At 36.0% G+C, this 23,231-nt stretch overlaps 1 protein-coding gene across 2 annotated transcripts in view; it reads left to right on the top strand.

Annotated features, from left to right (window-relative positions):
- CHD9 (chromodomain helicase DNA binding protein 9) overlaps window positions 1-23,231 on the top strand; it is a 79,545-nt gene that overhangs the window by 48,226 nt on the left and 8,088 nt on the right. Inside the window, exons 12-36 of one of the 2 annotated variants that reach the window (XM_065733274.1) lie at window positions 184-321; window positions 1,964-2,085; window positions 2,953-3,196; window positions 4,343-4,519; window positions 5,325-5,468; window positions 5,906-6,161; window positions 6,954-7,164; window positions 8,404-8,599; window positions 9,119-9,286; window positions 9,859-10,038; window positions 10,779-10,889; window positions 11,589-11,785; window positions 13,006-13,205; window positions 13,700-13,859; window positions 14,594-14,683; window positions 15,653-15,756; window positions 15,875-15,992; window positions 16,651-16,708; window positions 17,028-17,070; window positions 17,224-17,443; window positions 17,535-17,737; window positions 17,904-18,812; window positions 20,714-20,877; window positions 21,645-21,917; window positions 22,714-22,882. In XM_065733274.1, the coding sequence (XP_065589346.1) occupies window positions 184-321; window positions 1,964-2,085; window positions 2,953-3,196; window positions 4,343-4,519; window positions 5,325-5,468; window positions 5,906-6,161; window positions 6,954-7,164; window positions 8,404-8,599; window positions 9,119-9,286; window positions 9,859-10,038; window positions 10,779-10,889; window positions 11,589-11,785; window positions 13,006-13,205; window positions 13,700-13,859; window positions 14,594-14,683; window positions 15,653-15,756; window positions 15,875-15,992; window positions 16,651-16,708; window positions 17,028-17,070; window positions 17,224-17,443; window positions 17,535-17,737; window positions 17,904-18,812; window positions 20,714-20,877; window positions 21,645-21,917; window positions 22,714-22,882 (4,855 nt within the window). The remainder of the gene's footprint in view (window positions 1-183; window positions 322-1,963; window positions 2,086-2,952; window positions 3,197-4,342; window positions 4,520-5,324; window positions 5,469-5,905; window positions 6,162-6,953; window positions 7,165-8,403; window positions 8,600-9,118; window positions 9,287-9,858; window positions 10,039-10,778; window positions 10,890-11,588; window positions 11,786-13,005; window positions 13,206-13,699; window positions 13,860-14,593; window positions 14,684-15,652; window positions 15,757-15,874; window positions 15,993-16,650; window positions 16,709-17,027; window positions 17,071-17,223; window positions 17,444-17,534; window positions 17,738-17,903; window positions 18,813-20,713; window positions 20,878-21,644; window positions 21,918-22,713; window positions 22,883-23,231) is intronic. The other variant, XM_065733276.1, reaches the window with a different exon arrangement.

A 23,231-nucleotide genomic window follows, 5' to 3' on the forward strand; every position in this document is an offset into this window, starting at 1 on the left:
AGGTCTACAAGAAGTAGAAAAATATGAGAAGCCAAGGATAAGAACACAGATTACTCAAAAAGTATCAGAAATGTATTTTTCTTTCCAGATATGTCCCATCAGTTAGCTGCTCATGTGGTAAGGTATATTAACAGTCTGTATACTAAATTAAAAGCTGATAACATTCAGAATTTTCTTCTGCAGCCTGTTGTTTACTATTTAGTAAAATGGTGTTCGTTGCCATATGAAGACAGTACGTGGGAGCTGAAAGAAGATGTAGATCAAGCAAAAATAGAAGAATTTGAACAATTGCAAGCTTCCAGGCCTGACTCAAGGAGATTGGTAAAATCATGCCTCATTTACTTGTCTGTCTTAGCAAATTAGATATGATCTTCCCCACTATAAACTTCTGTGTTAAAATGTTAGACATACTGACGTTTCTGTGTGAAGGATTTGTGAGCCTTGTTACCTAAGGATGACATTTCATCTAAATTGTTACTCAGTTAAAGAAAAAAATAAATGTTTGGAGAAAATACAAAATGTTACGACTTTAAGCTTTTAACTAAGTCATGAGCAACATGCTGAAAAAGGCTATTAGAGAATCTAAGCACCATTAAGATGAGGAGAAAACAGAACAAAATATAATCATCTTCCTGTATAGACCAGAGTGAAGTCTTCTGCTTCAGCACTAAAGGAAGTTGACAAGCAAGCTTGTCAAACAGATTCCATAATTACTTCCTGCTTTCATTTTTCTTCTTTTAATAACAGGATAGCTGAAAGGAAGAAGAGTACGTGTAACAGGGAAATGTGTGTTGTCTTTAAATTATCAATCTTCTGTCTCAGAGTAGGAGGGAAAAAAAAACTACTTCTATTTAAAGTTGTGTATATGTCACTGTCATTGCTTACTCTGACTTAAGACATAGGAGGGGGGTACACCACACTTGCTCTAATTATTTAGTTTATGTAACTGAACATGCATGGTATTTTAATTTGTAGGATTTTATTTTAATCTTCTTTTATCTACAAATAATGACAGTAGTCACAGCTCACCTCTTCAGATTATGTTTTTCATTTTTCTGGTGTTTAATAAAACCCTGCCATTTTGGCATTTGAGAAGGCCTTGATAACATCTCTGTTACTGTATTTGACTTGGAGAGAAAACAGTTATTGAAGTGCAAATGTACTACTGATAGCCATGTCAGCATCAGCAGCAAGCAATTTTTGGTCCACGCTCCAGCAGGTACAGGAAAGTATTTGCTGACAGCAGCCCTGCAAGCAGGAGTGTGGCTCCTCTTGGCATGGGGGTGTGGGCAGATGCTTGCTGGTGGTGGAGGGGAGGATGCCACAGCTGCTGGAATTGGAAGTAGACAGCAACCCCCTGCTTGTCAGAGGATGCTGACACTGGCAGTAGAGAGAGACAAAATTCAGTTTCAAGTTGCCCGATAAGGCTGTGTGGGTTTAGAGTAAATGCAAGCTTTCATAAGCCCTAGGAAATGTAAAAAAGACAACTGATCAGAAAGGATCTTACTAAAACTGTTTTGCTTGAATTTGTGGGTTTGTTCAAGTTGTAATGTAGAAGCTTCCTGAAGAGAGTGTCTTCTGCTGGAGTCCTGCTTAGTTGCAGTCAACAACTTCTTGGTTTCTTTGTTAGGTTGCCTGCTATAATCTAATTGGCAGTCTGCTGAGTGCCTGAGCTTGGAGCCAGGGAGATTAAGATAATATATTTGATACTGTTAGTCTGTTGTGTCATGATCTTAATATTTTTATAATCTCTAATTTTAAAAGTATTAATTTAAGTAGGCAAATACAAATTTCCACAGACTAGCCATTAGCAAGTAATGTCAACAATGACAGCATTCCAGTTTGAAGGTTAAGAAATTTCTAAGTCTATGTTGTTAGGCTTGAGAAATAATAAGTAGAACTGTTTTGGGGGGGGGAAAGAAAAAGGTATGTGTTAACTTTCATACTTGTTTTGCTTTTAAAGGACCGACCACCTTCAAACTCATGGAAGAAGATAGAACACTCGAGGGAATATAAAAATGGCAATCAGCTCAGGGAATATCAACTGGAAGGACTGAACTGGCTTCTATTCAACTGGTACAACAGGTAAATGCATGGCATTTTTTTTAAACATAATTGTTACAATGCAGGGAGTGAATAAGGGTTATGACAAAGGAATACCATTTCAACTAACTTTATCTTTGTCTCTCTGCTTAGAGCTGAAAAGATATAATGGATAAAATGGGAATTTATCTTCCTTTGAAACTAGATGTACAGTTAGAATTTTTATCAACAGGAATAAAAGAAAACAAATCAAAAGAGAGCAAATTAACCAACTGAAAATATATTTTCAGTCATAATATTTTACTGCATAGTTGCACAATCTACAAAAAAGTGTTTTCCATTCTCAATTGTACTCTCCATGGCTGTATGAGCATTGGTGCTAACAGTGAAGAGCTGGAATGCGTGGCTGAGTGTGAGCACCCCGAGGTGGAACTTTGTGCAGTTGTTTGACTGTATGCCTCTGCTTTGGTTTTGGAAGTGCAGGGCAAGTTTGGCAGTGATGTTTTGTTACATCCTGTGTAAGTGAGGGTAGCTGGGATGCTTTGTATTTGTGATTTGTATGGAGTCTTTATTGATCCCTAGAAGATTTGTTATGATGAAAGTAAATACAGGAAAGCTGATTAATTTGAATTCCTTTAATTGGGGCAGATGTAGTCACAAAGAAAATAACCTTGTGATGCAACATTCCATTCTGAGATTTTGCCAGTGCTAAACATGATTGAAAACCTGTGCTTTTGTGCATCAGCTCATTCTTTCACCAAAACCAGTGAACCAGAGTGTCTCTGCCAGTACTTCAATACTCAGTATTGTTTTAAACTGGTATATTTGAGCTTTGTTTTATAAATTGTAACAGCTTGAGCACTGTACTTTCTTTGACCTCAATAACAAATAAATATATTTTACTTTCAGACGAAATTGCATTTTAGCAGATGAAATGGGTCTTGGCAAAACCATTCAGTCGATTACATTCCTCTATGAAATCCTCCTGTCTGGCATAAGAGGACCTTTTCTGATCATAGCTCCACTTTCCACTATAACAAATTGGGAAAGAGAATTTCGCACGTGGACTGACCTTAATGTTGTAGTGTACCATGGAAGTATGATCAGCAGGCAGATGATTCAGCAATATGAAATGTACTTCAGGGACTCCCAGGTATAGTAACATCAGTTGCATGCACTGTCTTACTCAAGGCATTTCTTAGGTAGTAGGACTGAAGAGTACATTTTATATTATCTGTACTTATGTCTTACAGAAAATCATTTTACATCCAATGGTGTTTTTTAAACTTTTCATTTGTCTAAACCTTTACCATATTCTTACCGAGTAAATTTTGTAAAAGTGGTTGCAGCAAGATGTATGGTGTTTTGGTATGTTGAGAGTAATTCTGCATTAAAGAAGCAATACAGGTACACTTGTGGAGATTCAAGTGTATGCAGATAGTTGTAGTTGGAGCCTGAATGAGAAGAGCAGTAGGAGCAAAAATGGAACTGTTTCCTTTGTATAGCTGTTAATTTCTTTACTGTAAACAAGCCTTGCCTGTGTACAGTTTATTTTTCTCTTATTATTTACACTGACATTGCCAAGTCAGATGTCAAGTTTTTTTTTGTCGTCTTTTGCCTTTTTTATGTATTGTGCATAGGAAAACATTAATATATATAATATATATAATGTTATATAGATCTAGACATTATATATTGTATACATATAATGTGCATATATATGTCTATAGGCATATATTTTATATATAGAGAGACATTTCTATTTTATTGGTAAGACTGAAAGCTTATTTTTAGGTAGCTTGAAATAATAAAAGAATGTTTTGTTTCTCCAGTGAATTGCTGTACACTACCTGTCTTAATGCTTTCTGTATTCTTTATCAGAGTAATGGAGTAGATCAAGCTAAGGTGGAAATTGTTTAGCTGTCAGCTGATGTTTTTTTATACATAACTGTGTGAGTGCTAATGATAATATTATTGTCATATTTTGATGCATTTGCTCATTTTTTCTGTCAGTCTCAGATTTTTACAGGATTATAAATGTAGTATTATCTACATGCATCTTCTGAAACATTTATTAGTAATCTATATGTGGTTAGAATAGACTGTTGGGTAGAAGTACTGAATTCTTGTTGATGTTGTATAGACATAAAATGTATATAGTTAATGAATGTGCATAGGTTGACAAAAAATACATAACGTAAAAGCTAGTAACCAGCTTTGGATAAAATTTTGACAACAAAATCTTTAGATTAAGTTGATTCAGTGTAACATAACAGGTTTTGTGTTGATGAATCTCTAGGGACGTATCATTCGTGGTACCTACAGATTCCAAGCCATTATCACAACTTTTGAAATGATTCTTGGTGGCTGTCCAGAGCTAAATGCAATTGAATGGCGATGTGTTATTATTGATGAAGCACACAGACTGAAAAACAGAAACTGCAAACTCTTAGAAGGACTAAAATTAATGAACCTCGTGAGTAACTGCTTTTCACTTCCATTGTTTAATTCTTTGTTTTCTCCAAAAATAATTATGTAGAATATGATAAATCACTAGCTTGTTTATATGTCAAAAAATGTTTTTTCTGTGAGGAGGCATGTTCCTGAAACTCTTCAAATGTATGTGTTACTGATACCTGATGCTGGTGTGGCTTGGATGGGTAACGAAAGTACGCTAAGCTTTAACTGTATGCAGAATCTATTTGTCATGATAGTGTTCTAAAGTCTGTTTTGATTGCAATGAAGGCTTCATTTAATATGTTCTCCTTAATCTGAAAATAGTACTAAGCAACTCCTGGAATTTGTTAAGGCAGATTTATTGTCTAATCCTGCAATGTGGATTTTGCTTGATATTCTGGGAGCTTTACAAAAAGCAAGTACTGCCATGTGTCTTGAGGGTTTTGGTGCATTACTGCAAGATGCACCACTGCTGGGTTTGAATTGTTCTTTTCTCCAAACTAGACTTACTTTGATCTGTTCATTGCTACCTGTTATCAGAAGTTGTCATCTTTGTTTTTTGATATATACTTAGTGTTTATTCTCCATGGTATGGAGAAAGGGCAATTATATACATATGAGTATTGCAGACCAAATTCAAGTATTCATTTATTCATTATGGATGAAGGAAAAGGTAGTTGAAAATACTGTTCATCTACAAATCTGTTTATCTCTGTACTTAGTAAAACACAGAACTGCTAATTTCAGGTTATGAGTCTCAGATATGATAAAAAACTTAGCAAGTGATTGCACATATGTCATGTAATTTTTCTTTGCTTTTATAGGAACATAAAGTGCTGTTAACTGGTACACCACTGCAGAACACAGTAGAAGAGCTATTTAGTCTTCTTCATTTTCTTGAACCATTGCGTTTTCCTGCTGAATCCACATTCATGCAAGAATTTGGAGACCTTAAAACAGAGGAACAGGTATTACACATTGAGTTAGTATTTCATGAGTTTGAGTATGTAAGCAAGTGACTTGTAGGAGAAACTTTTGGTTAGTATAGTAACCATTGCTGCATTGGAAATAGTTAGAGATGGACATTACTTGGAAAATTCCCCGATAAAATTTAAAGCGGAGTATAAATTGCAGAATTTTAATTGATGTTATTTTTACTTTTTTGGACAAATTTTGTAAATAAGCAGGTAAATAGGGAGAAGAATAAAAACTGAAATTTTGGGTCTTTAGGCAGTTTACAGGCATGATGTTTTTGAAACATGTCAAACGTCTTTAGTAGTCTGAGGTTAAAATAAGATGATTTCTTATCTGGAAAACAATTTTGAAAGCTTAGAAACAATAAGAAGAATAAGTTAAGAACTTTTTCACTTTGTGTTTGTACTAAAGAAACTTCTGTTTCACTCAGGTTCAGAAATTACAAGCTATCCTGAAACCCATGATGCTCAGACGATTAAAGGAAGATGTAGAAAAAAAGTTGGCTCCTAAGGAAGAAACTATAATTGAAGTAGAACTAACTAACATTCAGAAAAAATATTATCGAGCAATCTTGGAGAAAAATTTTGCTTTCTTATCTAAAGGAGCAGGACAAGCAAATGTACCAAATTTGGTTAACACTATGATGGAACTCAGAAAATGTTGTAATCATCCTTATCTCATCAAAGGTAAGTACTTGAGAATTCAGGATTGAATTCAGTTTTTGAACTATTTCTATGCTTGATTTAAGCTACCTAAGAACTATTTGGTGAGATGGAAATATTTATGACAGATGTGAGGCAAAGTGTAAGGCAGTTTGCATATCAGACTGGAAATGTTAGCTTTTTTTTGTATGGTTTCCCAAGATTTTTATAATTGTTTATGTTATGAAATATAACTCTTTAACAGCAGCATTAAGAAGATCATGTGGAGAGAATCTGTAAACAAAATACTCTTTTTGCAGATGATATAATCTATGTCAGTGTTTGGTTCTTTTCTCACTTGTTTTATTTTTTTCCTACATGCAAGAAGATGCACCTTAAGTTCTTAAGAGTTTTTTACTCTGTTTTCAGTGAGAATGCGACTTTGGAAAAGGTCTTCAAAATACCACACTTAAGACTCATGTCCTACTTCAAATAGCTGTAAAAGAGACTTGTCTTTTTTTGTTTTTCTTTATGACTTTCTTACCCGACACATCAACAAGTTATATTTTTCACTTAGCAATTTAGAGGTACTCATCTAATTTTAGATGGTTTTTTTTTCGTTGTTCTACTTAAAATTTTAAGACTTCTTTTAAAAAAGCATAGTAATAGATTTTCTTGATAGATTTTCTGTCCATCCAGACCCATGTTCTGTCTCCAGCAGTGGCTCACCAGGGTTATATAGAGTTCAGACTTTTTTTTTAGTGGTTTATTTTTATATGTATGGAGACAGGTTTACGTAGCTTATGCCTACAGATACTAAGAGATAGTCTTTGATAGGTGCTGAAGAGAAAATCCTTGGAGAGTTTAAAGAAACATACAATCCAACTGCTCCAGACTTCCATCTGCAAGCAATGATCCAGTCTGCTGGTAAATTGGTTCTTATTGATAAACTTCTTCCAAAAATGAAAGCAGGAGGCCACAAGGTCCTTATCTTCTCTCAAATGGTGCGCTGCCTTGATATTTTGGAGGATTACCTTATACATAAAAGGTAATACTGTGGATACTGCATACTTTATAGTGTATTGGTCTCAATGCACATATTTTTGGATGTTGTCGTAGGATACAGCATGCCAAAAATAGTATCTTTTTTTGTTAACTGTATGTAACCTCTGTGATTCTGTTTTGTTTCTTAAAACTGTTTACTTGACTGAGCTTAACATTTACTATTTTGTATGCATTTAAAACATTGCTTTTAACTTTATAGTAGTATTTAACAATCCAGCATGAAACAACTCTTTTCTCTATAACTAGATCCAGACTAGTACATCATATCTACAAGTGCAATCTTCCTAAATCCACAGAGGCTGAAACTTGCTTTGTGCTACTGTTTGATTAGAAATGTTTGAGTGCACACATGGTTAGACTTCATACGTAGCAGAATTAATGACCGTAGGAGATGGCTGCCTGCCAAATATCCTGTGGTCCTGTAGATTATCTGCTGTCCCATTTTATGCCTGATTAGAAGAAAAATGGTTGTGAAGCTTTTTAACTAGTTGATATGCTTTCAGCATCTTACTCCATTTACAATTTGTGGAAGTAATTACTCCCTTTCATAAGCTAGGCAGAAGCATTTTATTTGATATCTGAAGTTTTATTGGAGTCTTCCTAAGTATCAAATGCAACAGAAGTGGCAGTTTTACCTTGGGCTTCTAATTTTGCCACTTTTTGTTTAGGAAGTCATAAATACAATGATAAGAGGCAGTGAGAGGTACTGTAAAATCCTTTTTGTTCTATTTCTCCTGCTCTTCACAAGAATCAGTGTGGGGTTTGTTGAATGACAGCTCACCAAGTACTCCTTTACTTACTTGGTTACCCCTATCATGATCAGACAATATGGTATATAATACAAAAGTACACTCTGCTTGCTTCTGTACCACAGGCAGCGATCCAGGAATAGCACATGAAAAGCTTCTAAGTATACATGTTAGACTCCAGTTTATAGCGTGTTTTAATGCAACTAAATGCCATGGCAACACATGCTTAAAGGTGTGTATCGTCAGATAATTGTTCTTATGGACAAAGAACTTCTCTTAAATATTTGATGTTAGGGCTTCCTGATGTGTGTTAGTAGTACAAATAGGCGAGCTCCATTCTGACTTCTGATAATCAAAGTTAGCTCGTGACTTTTATTCACTGTAAAAATAAATATGCAGGCAGGAGATCTGTTCTACTTTCTCTTTAAATTACAAAAATTTTTGTAATTTTCCATGCGTGTGACAATTTCCAGATACTTATATGAGCGAATTGATGGGCGAGTACGAGGCAACCTCAGGCAAGCTGCAATTGACCGGTTCAGCAAACCAGATTCCGATCGCTTTGTGTTCCTTCTGTGCACCAGAGCTGGTGGTCTGGGGATTAATTTGACTGCAGCAGATACATGTATAATTTTTGATTCAGACTGGAATCCTCAAAATGATCTTCAGGTAAACGCATTTAGCATTGAGACCTGAGGAATCAAACTTGGTTGATATGAATTCAAGGTTGCTTGGAGTATTCAGTTTTTAATTTGAACCTTTTTTTAACCATTTTTAAATGTACAAGTGTCCCTAATGCATATGTTTAACGTTTATTGGTGAGTGCTTTCTCCCCATATAGATGAAGCCCATGACTTCGTGTGGTTCTGACTTTTTCTTCTAAACTGATTACTTTTTTAAATGCACAACACAACAAAGTCAGTGAGTTAAAGATATTGAAGACATGAAAACTGAGACAGCACTAGAGTTGGATTCTGTATACACTGAGTAATGCAGTATATAGAAATTAATTATGGTGTACGGTAAAATAGCGAATCAAGTTTAGGAATTTAAGTAAATGGCTATTTGACTTCTTTGTAAGCCCATACTGTTATTTAAGATTGTGCTTGAACAGGATAAACCTCTTGAATCTTATGAAGTTCTTAAATGAGTCTAAATTCTTACTGCTTTTCACCCTTCCTTCAAAAGGCTCAAGCCCGTTGTCACAGGATTGGTCAGAACAAAGCAGTGAAGGTCTACAGACTGATAACTCGTAACTCATATGAAAGAGAGATGTTTGACAGAGCAAGTCTGAAGTTGGGACTGGATAAGGCTGTCTTACAGAGTATGAGTGGAAGAGAAAACAGTGTTGGTGGTGTATGTAGACTTATTTCCTTAAAAAAAAATCCTTTTGTTTTTGTAATCATGTGGGACCTATTGTAAATCACTGAAGTTAGCATTTGTTCTATTGCTTGCATATCTGCCATGCTTTCTAATGTGACTTAATAATAGTTGATATGACTTATAAGCGTAGTAGCAGTTATTCTGATAAATCTTCCCCTTTTTCTTGCCTCTTAAGATCTGAGGTAAATAATGACAAATTGAAAACAATGAGAAAACTTTCCATCTGTATCCTTTTGTCTTCCTGAATTAATATAATATGTTACTTCAATGAGATTTGCATCTAGTATTAAAGGGTAGATTTGAAACCTATCTGTCACAGTGTTGCCAAAACCAGAGGCAGATGCCTGTAAAAATAGGTGCTGTAACCACATAGCAAAGTATTTTGACTGTTAACTAGACTTATCTCTTAGTGATTAGTAATATAGATTTTTAATTAAAAATGAAAAGCTATAGCTAGGTTGCAGAAGAATTGAAATGGGGAAGAAATAAAAATCACCTTGGGGGATTTTCCCAGGCTTTTTTTGACACCTGTTTTATTTATGCAGATCCAGCAACTCTCTAAAAAAGAAATAGAAGACTTGCTTCGAAGAGGTGCATATGGTGCCATAATGGATGAAGAAGATGAAGGCTCCAAATTCTGTGAGGAAGATATCGACCAAATTTTGCAGCGCCGTACCAAAACTATCACGATTGAATCAGAAGGAAGGGGCTCCACATTTGCTAAGGTATGGAAACAGCAAGTTGGTCTTTGACAGTATAGTTCTGTAAATGTTTAAAAAAATAATAAACCCAGCAGGCAGAAAGAAAACAGTAAATATTAATGTATATAATTTATATATAAAAATGTGTTATTTATGAACATATTTAGGATCTCATGTAACTTTGCTGATCATGCATTAAGTAAAAATTTAAAGAACCTATTAGGGAATGTGATCATCTCATCTCTATCTTTCCCATTACAGGAGTTAGGGAATTTTTTTTTTCCCTAAAAGCAGTGTGTTAGTTTTTTAAGGACATTCTGAAATGAAGCATATTCCATGCTCTCAAGCTTTGATTGTTGGTAGTTTAAATAATCCTTTGAAATTTCCCTCAAGCGAGTAATTTTGCATGAGATGAAATCCCCAAATGCTGATAAGCCTCTTCAAAAGATTCTATTTTTTTCCATTTGAGTAATTTAAATTCAGACTTCGAAGCAGAATAATCTTGCTGCTTAATGTTGTTCTCTCCTGGTGGTGCGTAAAAGTTCATTAGATTTTTCTGATTAATTATGGGTGAGAATTTAAAAAATTAGGGGGGAGGAGAACTTCTGAGTTACTTTGCACCGTTAAGTAACTTCTAAAGGCTTAGCAGCAACTCAGGAGATTTTGAAGGAATAAAGTTATGCAGTCTTCCTAGAGCTGGGGCATTCAAACCCTACCAACTTGTCACGTATGCTGTTAGTAAGATTTAGTTTTATTTTTTGCAGGCTAGCTTTGTTGCATCTGGAAACAGGACTGATATTTCTCTAGATGATCCCAACTTCTGGCAGAAATGGGCCAAAAAAGCAGAAATAGATATAGAAGCTATCAGTGGCCGAGTAAGTATTCATGTCATATTGCAGTTTTTTTCCAAGTATGTTCTTGCTGTTTAACTCTGAGAAAGCAGTGCAGAATTTTTGGCATGTGTCTTTAATACTTGGATGAATCAGAGTTTTTGTGGTGGTTTGTTTCTGCATGGGTAATCAACAACCTGATAACTTCAGTAATTTCCTAGGTCCCTGTTGTCCCAAAAGTGTTTGGGCATTTCTGAGAGAGAGAGATTTTTTTTCTGTCTAAGATTTGGAAACAATTTGAAGCGTGTAATTATTCTGATTGCATTCATACTCTGACTGTAAGCCGCATGCTGGAATCTGCAAAATAGCTAACTGAAAGTCATAATGTCACTTTTACAATATTGGAAGCTGTGACTAATGCTTGAAGACGTTCCCCTGCAGTCAATTCTATGAAGGTTTCATTGATCTTTTCTACTGATAGAGACTAACACATAGTGTAGGTATTCAGTTTGGAGGAGGTATTGGGTATGGTTTGTAAGTAGCATGCTGGCATCATGGTACTAAACCTGTTGTTGTCTTGAATACCACAAAATATTACATGTGGTTTACACAGGTATTTTCAATGATATCTTTACAAAATACCCATTAGTAATAATAGAGACTGTTCATTTTTAAACTAAATTCACCTATTTAAGAAAATCTTACCAACTGTTTCTCTGATGAGGTTTACTTGAAATTTTTCAGAACAGCCTGGTTATTGATACCCCACGAATCAGAAAGCAAACAAGGCCCTTCAGTGCTACAAAAGATGAACTGGCAGAACTGTCTGAAGTGGAGAGTGAGGGGGAGGATAAGCCCAAACTCCGCAGGCCTTGTGACCGTTCCAACGGCTACGGAAGAACGGAGTGCTTCCGGGTAGAGAAGAACTTACTGGTCTATGGGTATGCTATATATTTGTATATATTTTTTGTTCTAGGAATAATGTTAATAATTTTAAAAGGTATTGATCTTTATGGAGTGACTTACACTGGAAGAGGTAAATACAGATCTCAGTTAATAAATGTTTGTGTGTGTACGAATACACTTTTGGTACAGCTTCCTTACTGAGTGCTTGATGTGATCCTAAGCATTTTAAGATTTGCAACTTTTTGCAAAAGTTCTGAGTTTCAATACAATGCATTTGATTACATGACCATAATGTTATATCTTTGCTTTTGTCACAAGACCAAGATTTACTTCGGTCTTCTGGGGCTTTTTGGTATGGGTACATCAGTGTCTGTAGTGTTACAGGTTGCAGTATTTAAGTAGAAACAAACTAGGCACACACAGCTTTCTTGCTTTTCTTTTTGTCCTCTTATAAATGAATTAGTTTAAATATTGGTTATGCTTTTGTATTTTCAATTCATAACCCCTATGCCATTTAAGAGGAATCTGCTTAAATAATATGTAGTCAACACAGGTTTTAGGTAAAACTTGTAATAACCTTGTGTATGTGTGTATATATATATATGTAACTATTTAGACCATGAATTTATATTATAATCATGCAGCCTGCATAAAGCTTTCTGATAATTTGCAGTTGAATAAATATTAGTGAAAAGAGGTGAAAACCTTTCTTTGGGAGGGTTTGGCTTATTTAACATGGGCAGTACAGCTGTCTCTGTGTAAGTCATTACAATAAGGGTAGGCTCAAAACTCTCATAAATACCTAAAATAAAAGTAATCAAAGGCTTAGTAACTGTCCTGTTCATAATAATAGAACATTTTGTATTCCAATGAAGTTTGAATAGGAACTGAAAATCTAACCAGTCATTTCTAGCATACTTAGCATGACTAAGTGTTGGTTTTGTAAATAAATCTTAGTTCTACTCTCACCCCCCTGAAAAGATAAATTACTGTGTTAGTCATTATGAGTTCCCATGAGTTTTGTGTCTTAAGAGCCTAAAACTATATATGTTTTTTTCTAAGCAGGCAAATTTTGTTTAGAACTGTTTTAGTCAGTTTGCTGGAGATGCTACTTTTATATTTCTACTCAGTAAGTTAAGCAGAAGAAAAAAAAAGTGGAATGCCTTGAATTTTTAGTTTTCAAAAAAAAAGTAAGCCTGCAGGCTTCTATAGTGAATGAATTTGAAGTGCTAATGTGTGTTTCTCTCTGGACTAGATGGGGTCGATGGAGAGAGATTTTATCACATGGTCGCTTCAAGAGACAACTAAATGAGCAGGATGTGGAGATAATTTGCCGAGCTCTCTTAGCCTACTGTCTTGTTCACTACCGAGGGGATGAGAAAATAAAAAGTTTTATATGGGATCTCATTACTCCAACAGAAGATGGGCAAACACGAGAGTTGCAGAATCATCTTGGTAAGGTATTTTTTACAGCTGACTAGCTTCACCTACACTTTCCTGTGGTACTGCTGTAGTCACAGCTAAAAATTCTCCCTCAAAGTGTGCTACTTGAAATAGGTAGAACTTACTCCAGATACCTACACCAGTTGATAGAAAAAGAAGTTTCATTTCTGCTTTGTTTTGATTTGATGGTAAATCAGAATCCCAAATGGATTGGTATATTGTGTGTAAGCTTTCTTTTCATTTCGATTCATAAGAATGTGTTCTCTGTCATTGTAGTTGACAACAGGTTCTTTCCCCCACTCCTGCTTTGTCCCTGGTTTGTGAAACGTGTTTGAGATGCTCTGAAAGACAAAACAAAGAAAAAACACCTATTGAGAGGCTGTGAGGCTAGTGTATTTTCTGCATTGCAGGTCACGGTACTGCTGTAGGATTTAGTAACAGTGAAGTGTCACAGGGGATCTGTGCCTATCAGTTGCTGTTACTGTGTCATTTCTTAAATTATACAGGCCTGTCAGCTCCTGTGCCTAGAGGAAGAAAAGGAAAAAAAGTGAAGACCCAGGCTAGCACTTTTGATATACACAAAGCAGAATGGCTTCGAAAATACAATCCAGAACATCTATTGCAAGATGAAGGATACAAAAAGCACATAAAACACCATTGCAACAAGTAAGCACTAGTTGAAGTGTGAATGTTTGGTTGTTTTTTTTTTTCTTTTTATGTGCAGGTTTTTTTTTTCCTCATTGTCTTCTACTAAGTTACTAGTTTTGCTATGAAGAAACAAGTTTTCATGGTTTTCATTTGATTACGTTTTCATGTTTAAATAATTCTGTTATCCTTTACAAAAAAAACCCACACCAATTTATTTAAATAATGAGGAGCTAGGCTGCTGAGAATCTGAGCTGGCTTGCTTGACTCATGATGATGAATGAGTTTGGTTTAGATAAAGCAATGATCTATAAGAAAACTTGTCATACTCTGCTTGAAAACTTCATACAACTGTAGTCAAGAACTGAGATAAAACAAGGAGAAGCCACATGAATTAAATTACTAGGCAAGAAGGACTGAAAAGGAATATAAAAATGGTTGTCAGCTCACTGAGATCGTTCTAAGGGAATCTTCTGAGTAGGAAAAGGAAAATATTAGTTTGTTCTTAACAGTGTTTTATAAAGCAAGTGAGGAGTATTCTGCTGGCTCTGGATGAGAGATTATTTTATGATGAAACGCCAGAAATAAAACAGTGCAAGGTGAAGGAACTGGAGCTTATCTCCTCTCCTAACTGAAGAAAGTATATTTGAAAGTTTTGTGGTGGTGGTTTTTTTTTTTGGTTTTTTTTTGTAAAATTTTTAAGTAGAAAACCAGCTTTCAGAGTACTAATGCATGTTTCTTTTTTTTCCCTTTAGGGTCTTACTTCGAGTAAGAATGCTGTATTACTTAAAACAAGAAGTCATTGGTAATGAGATTCAAAAGGTGTTTGATGGAACTGATGCCAGGTGAGCTATATGAAGGCTTTTTCTGCTTGTTCATTTTAAATGTAAACTTGTCAAATGAAAATGAAGAAGTTTTCCCAGACCTAGATAAGAGTAGTTGCAAGCAAATATTTGTTTACTTAGACTGTGAGAGAAGTGTTATCTGCTCTGTGCACAAAACACTTCATATCTACTCAACACAAGGAAGTCTTGATTACCATTTCATGTTGTTTTATCAATATGTAGTACTGTTAAAATAGACTGAAAAAGTAAGTGAAAGATGGAATCATATACCTTACATGCTAACTGATAGGGTTTTCCTTGCATCTTTCTGCACACTTCTGGTTAAGTGCTGCATATTCCATTATTATTTTTTACTTCAAGAACTTGTGGTGGATATAAAGTTTTAATTTGATTCAGAAAGCCGTATAAACATTTACAGAGAAGTCCATCTCATGCTATTGAACATAAAAGCAGATAATTTTTTGCTTAAATTTTGTAAACACAAACTGCTAGAAGTGGCAGAGTACTCAGAGAGAAAGAATATTATTGGCTGTTTCTGCTTCCGTGTTCTTTCTCTCTTACTGGTTTCCATGAAATACACAGCTATGTGTCTTGTGTTGCTGTTTCTATTGATGATAGAACTGAAGAAATGCATTTCTCAGTTTCTTTAGGTTATCAAAATGATTTCTGAAAATGAGCTACACAATACAGCATTAATTTCTGTGCCTCCTGGTAGCATGGCATTACATTTAACTGTTAGTTGCCTTTAAATACCAAAGTGAATTTAACAATGTAATGTTTCAATCCTGAGAATCTTTACAATCTTCAAAATCTTTGAATTAGATTTTTGCACATGGAATGTGGTGTTATGTGTGTTTGAAGAAAGTAGTTTGCAAACCCTATATAGCATACAAATTCCAAAGAAGAAAAAGAAATGTATTGCTCCCTCTGAATATTACTGATGTTGGTGCTGTTGGTGAATCTCCATAGTGAAATTGATGTTTGGGTCCCTGAGCCAGATCACTCTGAAGTTCCTGCTGAGTGGTGGGATGCAGAGGCAGACAAATCCCTTCTAATTGGAGTTTTTAAACATGGTCAGTAACATGAATGACTGCATGTGTACTTCCCCCTCATCCCCCGATATAAATGGCTATAATCTTTTTTTGTAGTTCACTGTAAAAGTTGAAATTTTTCCCTTCTTTTCATTTGTAGGTTACGAAAAATACAACACGATCAGAGCAGACCCGGCGCTGTGCTTCTTGGAAAGGGTTGGCAAGCCAGATGATAAAGCAGTTGCTGCTGAGCAGAGAGCAAATGATTATATTGATGGGTAGGGGTACTTCAATCTGGGCATGAATGTTTTCAGTCCATAAAGTAGAAGAGACTGAATTTGTGTGTCATGCTTCAGTCTCTTCATTTCATTCTCTTCTGAACTGGCTTTATACTAGTTTGGTGTCATTGTTGTGAAGACTGCTAAGATGTAAGAAAAGTGTAACAGAACTATTTAAATCTGGAATTTCACAGTTAAGGAAAAATGTAGCAACCTGGTGTTAAAAAAGGACTGTGTTTTGTGCTGCCAAAGTGAAAATATTCATTAGTTTGTGAAGCTTGAAAGTATTGAGAGGCTGATTATTACAGACCTATTTCAGGTTGATCAGCTTGGTCCAGTATTTCTGTGTTGTTAACCAGTGACCCCAGTAGATCAATTTAGGTACTACTGATAACTACTGGAAGGGAGAACTTCCATTATTTTTTGTTTAATCAGTGATATTAGCAACTGTACTCATAAAGAACATAAAGAACAGATAGTAAATTGAGAGAGGAGGTTAAGGTCTGAAGTCAAAGTTGCTATGAAGTATTTTCCTTGCCTCAAACATAACATTCAACAGTGTATGCAACTAAGTTGCACTGAGTTTTGTTTGTGACTGAAAGAGTGTAAGAATTTTCAAAATAGTAAGATAGTTTCTTTTCTGTTGAACTTTTAACAGGGATGTCGAAGATCCAGAATATAAACCAGCACCAGCAATGTTTAAAGATGACATAGAGGTATAGTAGGCATCTAATTAATAGTTTATTTTAACACACTTAGAATATAACCTTTCCATCTTTTTTTGAGCAAATTGGTCCATTTTTCTGTATTTGTCAAAATTCATAAGCCTTACTCCATGTTTCTCTGTATTTGGGCATGGAGAACAGGAGAAAATTATTGTAGAATTCTGTAATGTGCCTTGTTAGCCATTTATCCAAAATGCATGTTATTCTTGTTCTTTGTTATATTTGTTAATTGTCCTCAAGAGGAGCATTCTACCTAAATCCCTGGAGGTGGATATGTTTTTTACTTAATTTCACTTTTGTTTTTCTGCAGGATGATGTTTCATCCCCAGGTGATCTAGTAATAGCAGATGGAGGTAAATAGATACAACTTGAGATCTGCACTTAATTTTCAATTGCTTAATTCCCCTGGCTTTTAGCTAAAACATATTTAGATTGCCTACTGTAGAAGCATAGGCAACAGCAACAATTAATTTCTTTCTTTTTCCTGTGACTTTGTTTTAATATAGATGGGCAAATGATGGAAGGTGACAAAATCTACTGGCCAACTCAGTCTGCCTTAACAACACGTCTTCGGCGCCTAATAACAGCTTATCAAAGAACAAGTAAAAATAGGCAGGCCCAGCAGATCCAGCCAGCATTCCCAGTACAAACTAGTATGATGCAGCCTCCATATGAAGAAGTTGTTCTAAATCCAAAGATGGCTGCTAAAATAGAAAGACAGCAAAGGTATATGCACTGTACAAACAGAAGAAAAAGCTGCTAGCTGCACAATACAGTGAGGAAAATTACAGTGTACTTTTTTTCTTTGCCAATAAAGGTGGACAAGAAGAGAAGAAGCTGACTTCTATAGAGTTGTGTCCACATTTGGAGTGGTATTTGATCCTGAACGGGGGAGGTTTGACTGGACCAAATTCAGAGCCATGGCTAGGCTACATAAGAAAACTGACGAGAGCTTAGAGAAATACCTATATGCATTTATGTCAATGTGCAGGAGAGTCTGTCGTCTCCCCTCAAAAGAAGGTGAATTTGTTGTTTTCTTATCTTTAGTTTTCTCTTCTATTTCTCTTGATGGTGTTTATCTTGAAATCACATGTTCCAGAATAAAAGTGGAGGAGAAGGAAATAAGGAAAGATCTTAAGTGAATTGTTTTTTGCCAGATTCTCATCTTTGTTTTGTTTTATTTCAGAACTGATAGATCCAAACATTTTTATCCAACCAATTACAGAGGAGCGTGCTTCTCGGACTTTGTATCGCATTGAGCTTCTAAGGAAGGTGCGAGAACAGGCTCTTAGACATCCACAGTTGTTTGAACGACTAAAGCTATGTCAGCCAAACCCAGACTTACCTGTCTGGTGGGAATGTGGGACTCATGACAGGGATTTACTTATTGGAGCTGCTAAACATGGGGTTAGCAGGACAGATTATCATATTCTTCGCGATCCCGAGCTCTCGTTTATGTCTGCCCAGAGGAACTATAGTCAAAACAAAGTGGCACTGTCAAGGACTTCTACTCCACTCTTACATCAGTATCAGATGGCATTATCTGCTTCTCCTCTTACACCTCAGTCAAGATTGCCAGATGCTAAAGCGAATGCTCTTGAGGACACAAAAGTTAAAAATGAAAATGTGAAAGAGGATGCTCAGTCTTCTGAGGAGGAGTCTATGTCTACAGAGGAAACGCAGACAGTAATGAAATCTGAACCTCTGAGTCCAAAAAATGGTGCACCGGTACAAAATACAGAACACAAACCTAGCATGAAGATGGAAACGGACAGGCGCATGGTTGCAGCAAGGACAGAGCCTCTTACTCCAAACCCAGCTTCCAAAAAACAGAGAGTCAGCAAAAGAGGATCAGACTCTAGCTCTGACTCAGACTCTGACTCAGATAGATCATCCTGTTCTTCCAGGTCATCATCTTCATCCTCTTCATCTTCCTCATCTTGTTCACGCTCTCGATCAGGCTCTAGTTCTTCATCATCTTCATCTTGTTCTTCAGCATCTTCATCATCATCATCTTCATCCTCATCATCATCGTCGTCATCATCGTCATCGTCTGAAGAGAGTGATAGTGATGAAGAGGAGGCACAAAAACGTGGTATGTGTAGTCTTATTTCTGAAGTACAATTTTCAAACTGAACAAGTTGACTTTTTATGGGAAAAAGGTCTAAAAAAAGGACATGAAATCCTGCAGAAGTAAATGTAAATACTTTTGCTTGATTCTTCAAGTGAGCTGAAGAATTTCAGATGCAGTATTGTATTTGCTTCTTATTCAGAGCCTTGGATTGAGGTAGTTCAGCTTTGCTGACCAGTTCCCTAAGCAAGCATACAGTGCATGTGGCTCATGTATGGAAAGAGAGTTGAATGGCCAGTGTTTTCTGGAGGTGTATTTTGTGTATGTTCCCTACTACTGTTTTCTTTCTCAGTGCAGAGATTCTCTTGGTTTCCCTGTTATTTTTTCACTCTTGCTTATCTGTCTGTATAGCTCCCTCACTGTGTTTTTAAGAAATCTGCCAGAGTATTTCTGTGCAAGCTAAAGAGTGATGTAAGCTATATTTTCTCGTAAGCTGGATGTGGCTAAGCAGTGTACTTATGCTGAAAATTTACAATTTAATATGTTCCTTTTAGACACTACAAGCTGTAGTCATGCCACATTCAAAATTAGAGTGTGAAAAGGTTTCTCTACCCTGTGATAATAAATGGTAATAGAAAAATGAAGAGAACGAAATTAGGCAGTGGCATTACAGTATAAGTAAGCTAAATTTTTCCCAATAGCTCAGGCAAAATGGTATCATGTAATTAGGATGGATCCTTGTGTTTGAGGAAATTACAGGTGGAAACCTTAGGGTTAATTTATTGGGAAAATGATTACTGGGCAAGTAAAGCAATACTTAGACAAAATGATGGAGCTGCTGCCTGTAGCATTGGAGGGCTGTACTCAGAAGAAAGAGTTGTATTAAACATTTAAAAACACTGAGAAAAGGAAGGAGTGTGAGACATAGATATTTAGTTCTAAATCATGCAGCCTAAAATACTAAAACATGTGCTGCTAGTCAAAATATTAGTCTCACTTTCTGCCAACTCAGTCTGTTTATGCAAGTAATCGTGCAATCTTTGGATTGCAAAATCTTGTAAACCAGTCAGTGATCCTTTTAATTTTATTGTAAATTGGAATTGAAGAGATTGGAAAATGCAGGAAAATTTTTCTGAATTTTCATCTGCACTTCTTGTTTTAAGTCAGGATTTGTGGCACACATCGTATGATGGTCACAGAACTTTTGGCTTATTTTCCACGTGGGAAACATACTTTGAGAGAGTAAAAAAAGCCCACCAACCATATGATTTGATACACAGCCATTCTGAAGACAATTCCAGCAGCACCTTCATTCAGTTTGACTGTTTCACCATGTTATAGTGAAGCTTGAGTTGTCTGGGTGGATGAAGAAGAAAAACAATGATGAGAATTAAAATAAAGTCTGTGGACATACTGGAAAGTTACTAAGGAAAAAAAGCAACACTCAGATTAAATGAAAAAAGAGGAAAAAAGTCAATTCTTCAGAGGCACATTTTCAGGATATGTAAAGTAGAGCATCCAGTGTTCCATCCACTGAAAGAAATGAGGGCATTTTTGTAACGAGTATCCCAGCGGATTTGCTGTGCACTTGTAGTAGAAATCTCTCTGTTCAATCAGATTGTATATTTTAGTGTATGTTTGCTTGCAAATGAAATACTTGCTAAGGAAGGGATGCTTATCAGCTTATTCTGGAGTGCACCCATTTTCATTTTTAACCTCTCAAAAAGTTAACAGAAATATGTATGAAATGTATATTCCTAGAAAAGGGTGTGCAGTCCTACTCAAAAAAAAAACAAAAAACACACAAGTTACTGATTGGTTCAGTCTTTCTCCGAACACTGTTTTATGTGTTTTGTTCACCTGAGCTTCTTACTATGAGTGTTTTGTAACTTACTACACAAAGTTACACTGGTGGTTTTATTTAGCAGAAGGAACCCCTCATATAAAAGCATATGATGAAGAGAGTGTAGCTTCTCTGAGTACAACACACGATGAGACGCAAGACAGTTTCCAGATGAACAATGGGACACCAAATTCCAGTTATCTCCTTCAAGGTGGATACATGTTGGCAGCATCTTATTGGCCAAAGGCAAGTTTGTCATCTTTCTTTGAAAAGCTAATAGGGGAAGGGGGGCTGTGACAGTATACAGTTAAATGTGATAAAACCCTATCACAGAAGCTGTGGAAGATAATTGGGGAAAAAAAGAATTATTCAAGTTATGTTTATAGTAAAATTATATCTGTGCATGAGAGAATGTTCACACAGGAAGCCAAACTTTAAAGGAAGTGTATTTGTGTCATCCCAAGTCAGTGAAGACATTCTTCAGAGCAGTCTCAAAGCATGTAAAAAGTGAAGCAGAGTGAGAATTCACTTCTGCTGAATATAAGAAACTACTTTCTTAGGGGTAATTGGACACCTTCAGCTACATTGAAGTCATGCTGGGTATAGGCTGGGTGAGGCACTGGTGTAACACAACTTCAGTGTTAGAATTTGTATTATATGATTCCTTATGTCTAAATTCTGCAGTGAACATGTAAGGATAACAGTACTAATGACTGTGAGCTCACCTTCTTCGAAATAAGTGCTGAATACTTCTAAGCTTCTCAGTCATTCTGAATTACTATGACTGCCATAATTATGGAAGTGAACTTGGCTATGTTTGCTTTTCATTCTTTCATAGTAATCTTTTTCATTTGAGTGTTATGCTCTTTTTAGCTGTTTTTGAATAGTCAAAGATCTGTGGAATTTGATTTTTGGTTTGCTCCACAAAGCAGTTTCTTACATTTATAACACTTAAATATGTCTTGTGTGGTGTCAGTATTACTCTTGTAAAAAATACTTCCTCTGTGTTTTAGGATCGAGTCATGATTAACCGGCTTGACAGTATTTGTCAAACAGTGTTGAAGGGTAAATGGCCTTCAGCAAGAAGGGCCTATGACAGCAATACAGTGGCATCTTTCTACACAACCAAACTTCTGGATAGTCCAGGCGCAGCTACAGATTACAGCGAGCCCAGTGCACCAACACCTCCTCTTGCAGGTGTTAAAGAAGAATATGATCAATCACCACAGATGTCAAAGGTGAAGAAGCATGTACGAGAAAAGGAGTTTACAGTGAAAATCAATGACGTATGTTTATTTTTATTGCCCTAGGACCTGATTGCGATTGCGGTGTGCGGCATGCTTTACCTGCAAGTGGCTGCCTGCTCTTACTCTCATTTCCTTCACACACTTGTTTGTGGGTATTTGGGTCTGCTTTTCCTGAGCATTGAGTATTTGGGGTCTTTTTGTTGTTTATTTTGGTGGGCTTTTTTCAGTTTTCATAAACCTCTGGAGGGAAATCTTCATTATTCTCCTTTCTGAATTGAAATTCTGCTGTTGCAGTGCTTCTTCAGCCTGTTCTATTCCATTAAAAAAAACAACAAACCAATATTGGTGAATGATAAACAATATTTCTGCTTTTGGGCTTTTTATTTTTTTCTTTTTGTTTTTTAACATTTCAGCATATCCTATTCAGCAAGCACTTCTTCATGGAGGTTTACAGGTAAATTTTGCACTTTAAAGTGCGGGCTAGAAGCTTCAAACATTTTTTTTTCACCTGTATTTTATGACTTGTTGATAGCACATAATAATATATGAAACTTCCCTTTGTAATTGGGTTTGATACTTATTTAGGGAGGTTCATTGTTTGCGTTTTTCAGTTAAGTGGGCAGATAACCTAAAACTTACAGGCAATTCAGTGAAGTTTCTGGTCAGCTTCCTTCGTGTGGAGAAGCAGGACTAGGGCTAATTTTAAAGCCTGGTTTAAGACTTTCATTCTTCCTGAACTCCTCTGGAGTGACCATTTGTATGTGAGAATCCTAATTATGAAGTAGTCATTTCTGCTTCAGAAGAGACATTTCTAACCCTGGGATTTATTTAACAGGAAGGTGGTTTGAAATTGACTTTTCAGAAGCAGGGACTGTCTCAGAAAAGGCCATTTGAAAGCGAGGAAGGTGCACTTGGACAGCAGCAATACCTGGCTCGGCTACGTGATCTCCAGAATGCCTCAGAAACCAGCCTTGTCAACTTCCCAAAATCACTTCCTGAATCAGGTATATTCTGTGGATTCCTAAAATGTCAGAATGGCATAAGGATTAGTAATAAATAAATCTTCTCTTCTTAACTTTTCTATTGATCTCCATATGCAGGCAGTGGAGAGAGATGTTGGCTCTAAACTGCAGTTCAGGACAATTCTGTGCAATGTATTAGGGGATCTAGGCACCTAAGCTGAAACGTGGAATTGGACCGTGTGTACTTTCACAGTCAGTTTTTGTGATGTTCATTTATTTGAAGGATGCCATTATGTATAATGAACCCCCTGTAAGAAGACCTTAATTGTAATAAAGTGCATCTATGCTGTAAGTAATCACTTACAGCTAGAACATACTATGTCTAGTTTGG

This window comes from Cyrtonyx montezumae, unplaced genomic scaffold, assembly GCF_038088225.1.
Source record: "Cyrtonyx montezumae isolate F1298 unplaced genomic scaffold, pur_monq_1.0 scaffold_17, whole genome shotgun sequence".
NCBI lineage: Eukaryota > Metazoa > Chordata > Aves > Galliformes > Odontophoridae > Cyrtonyx > Cyrtonyx montezumae.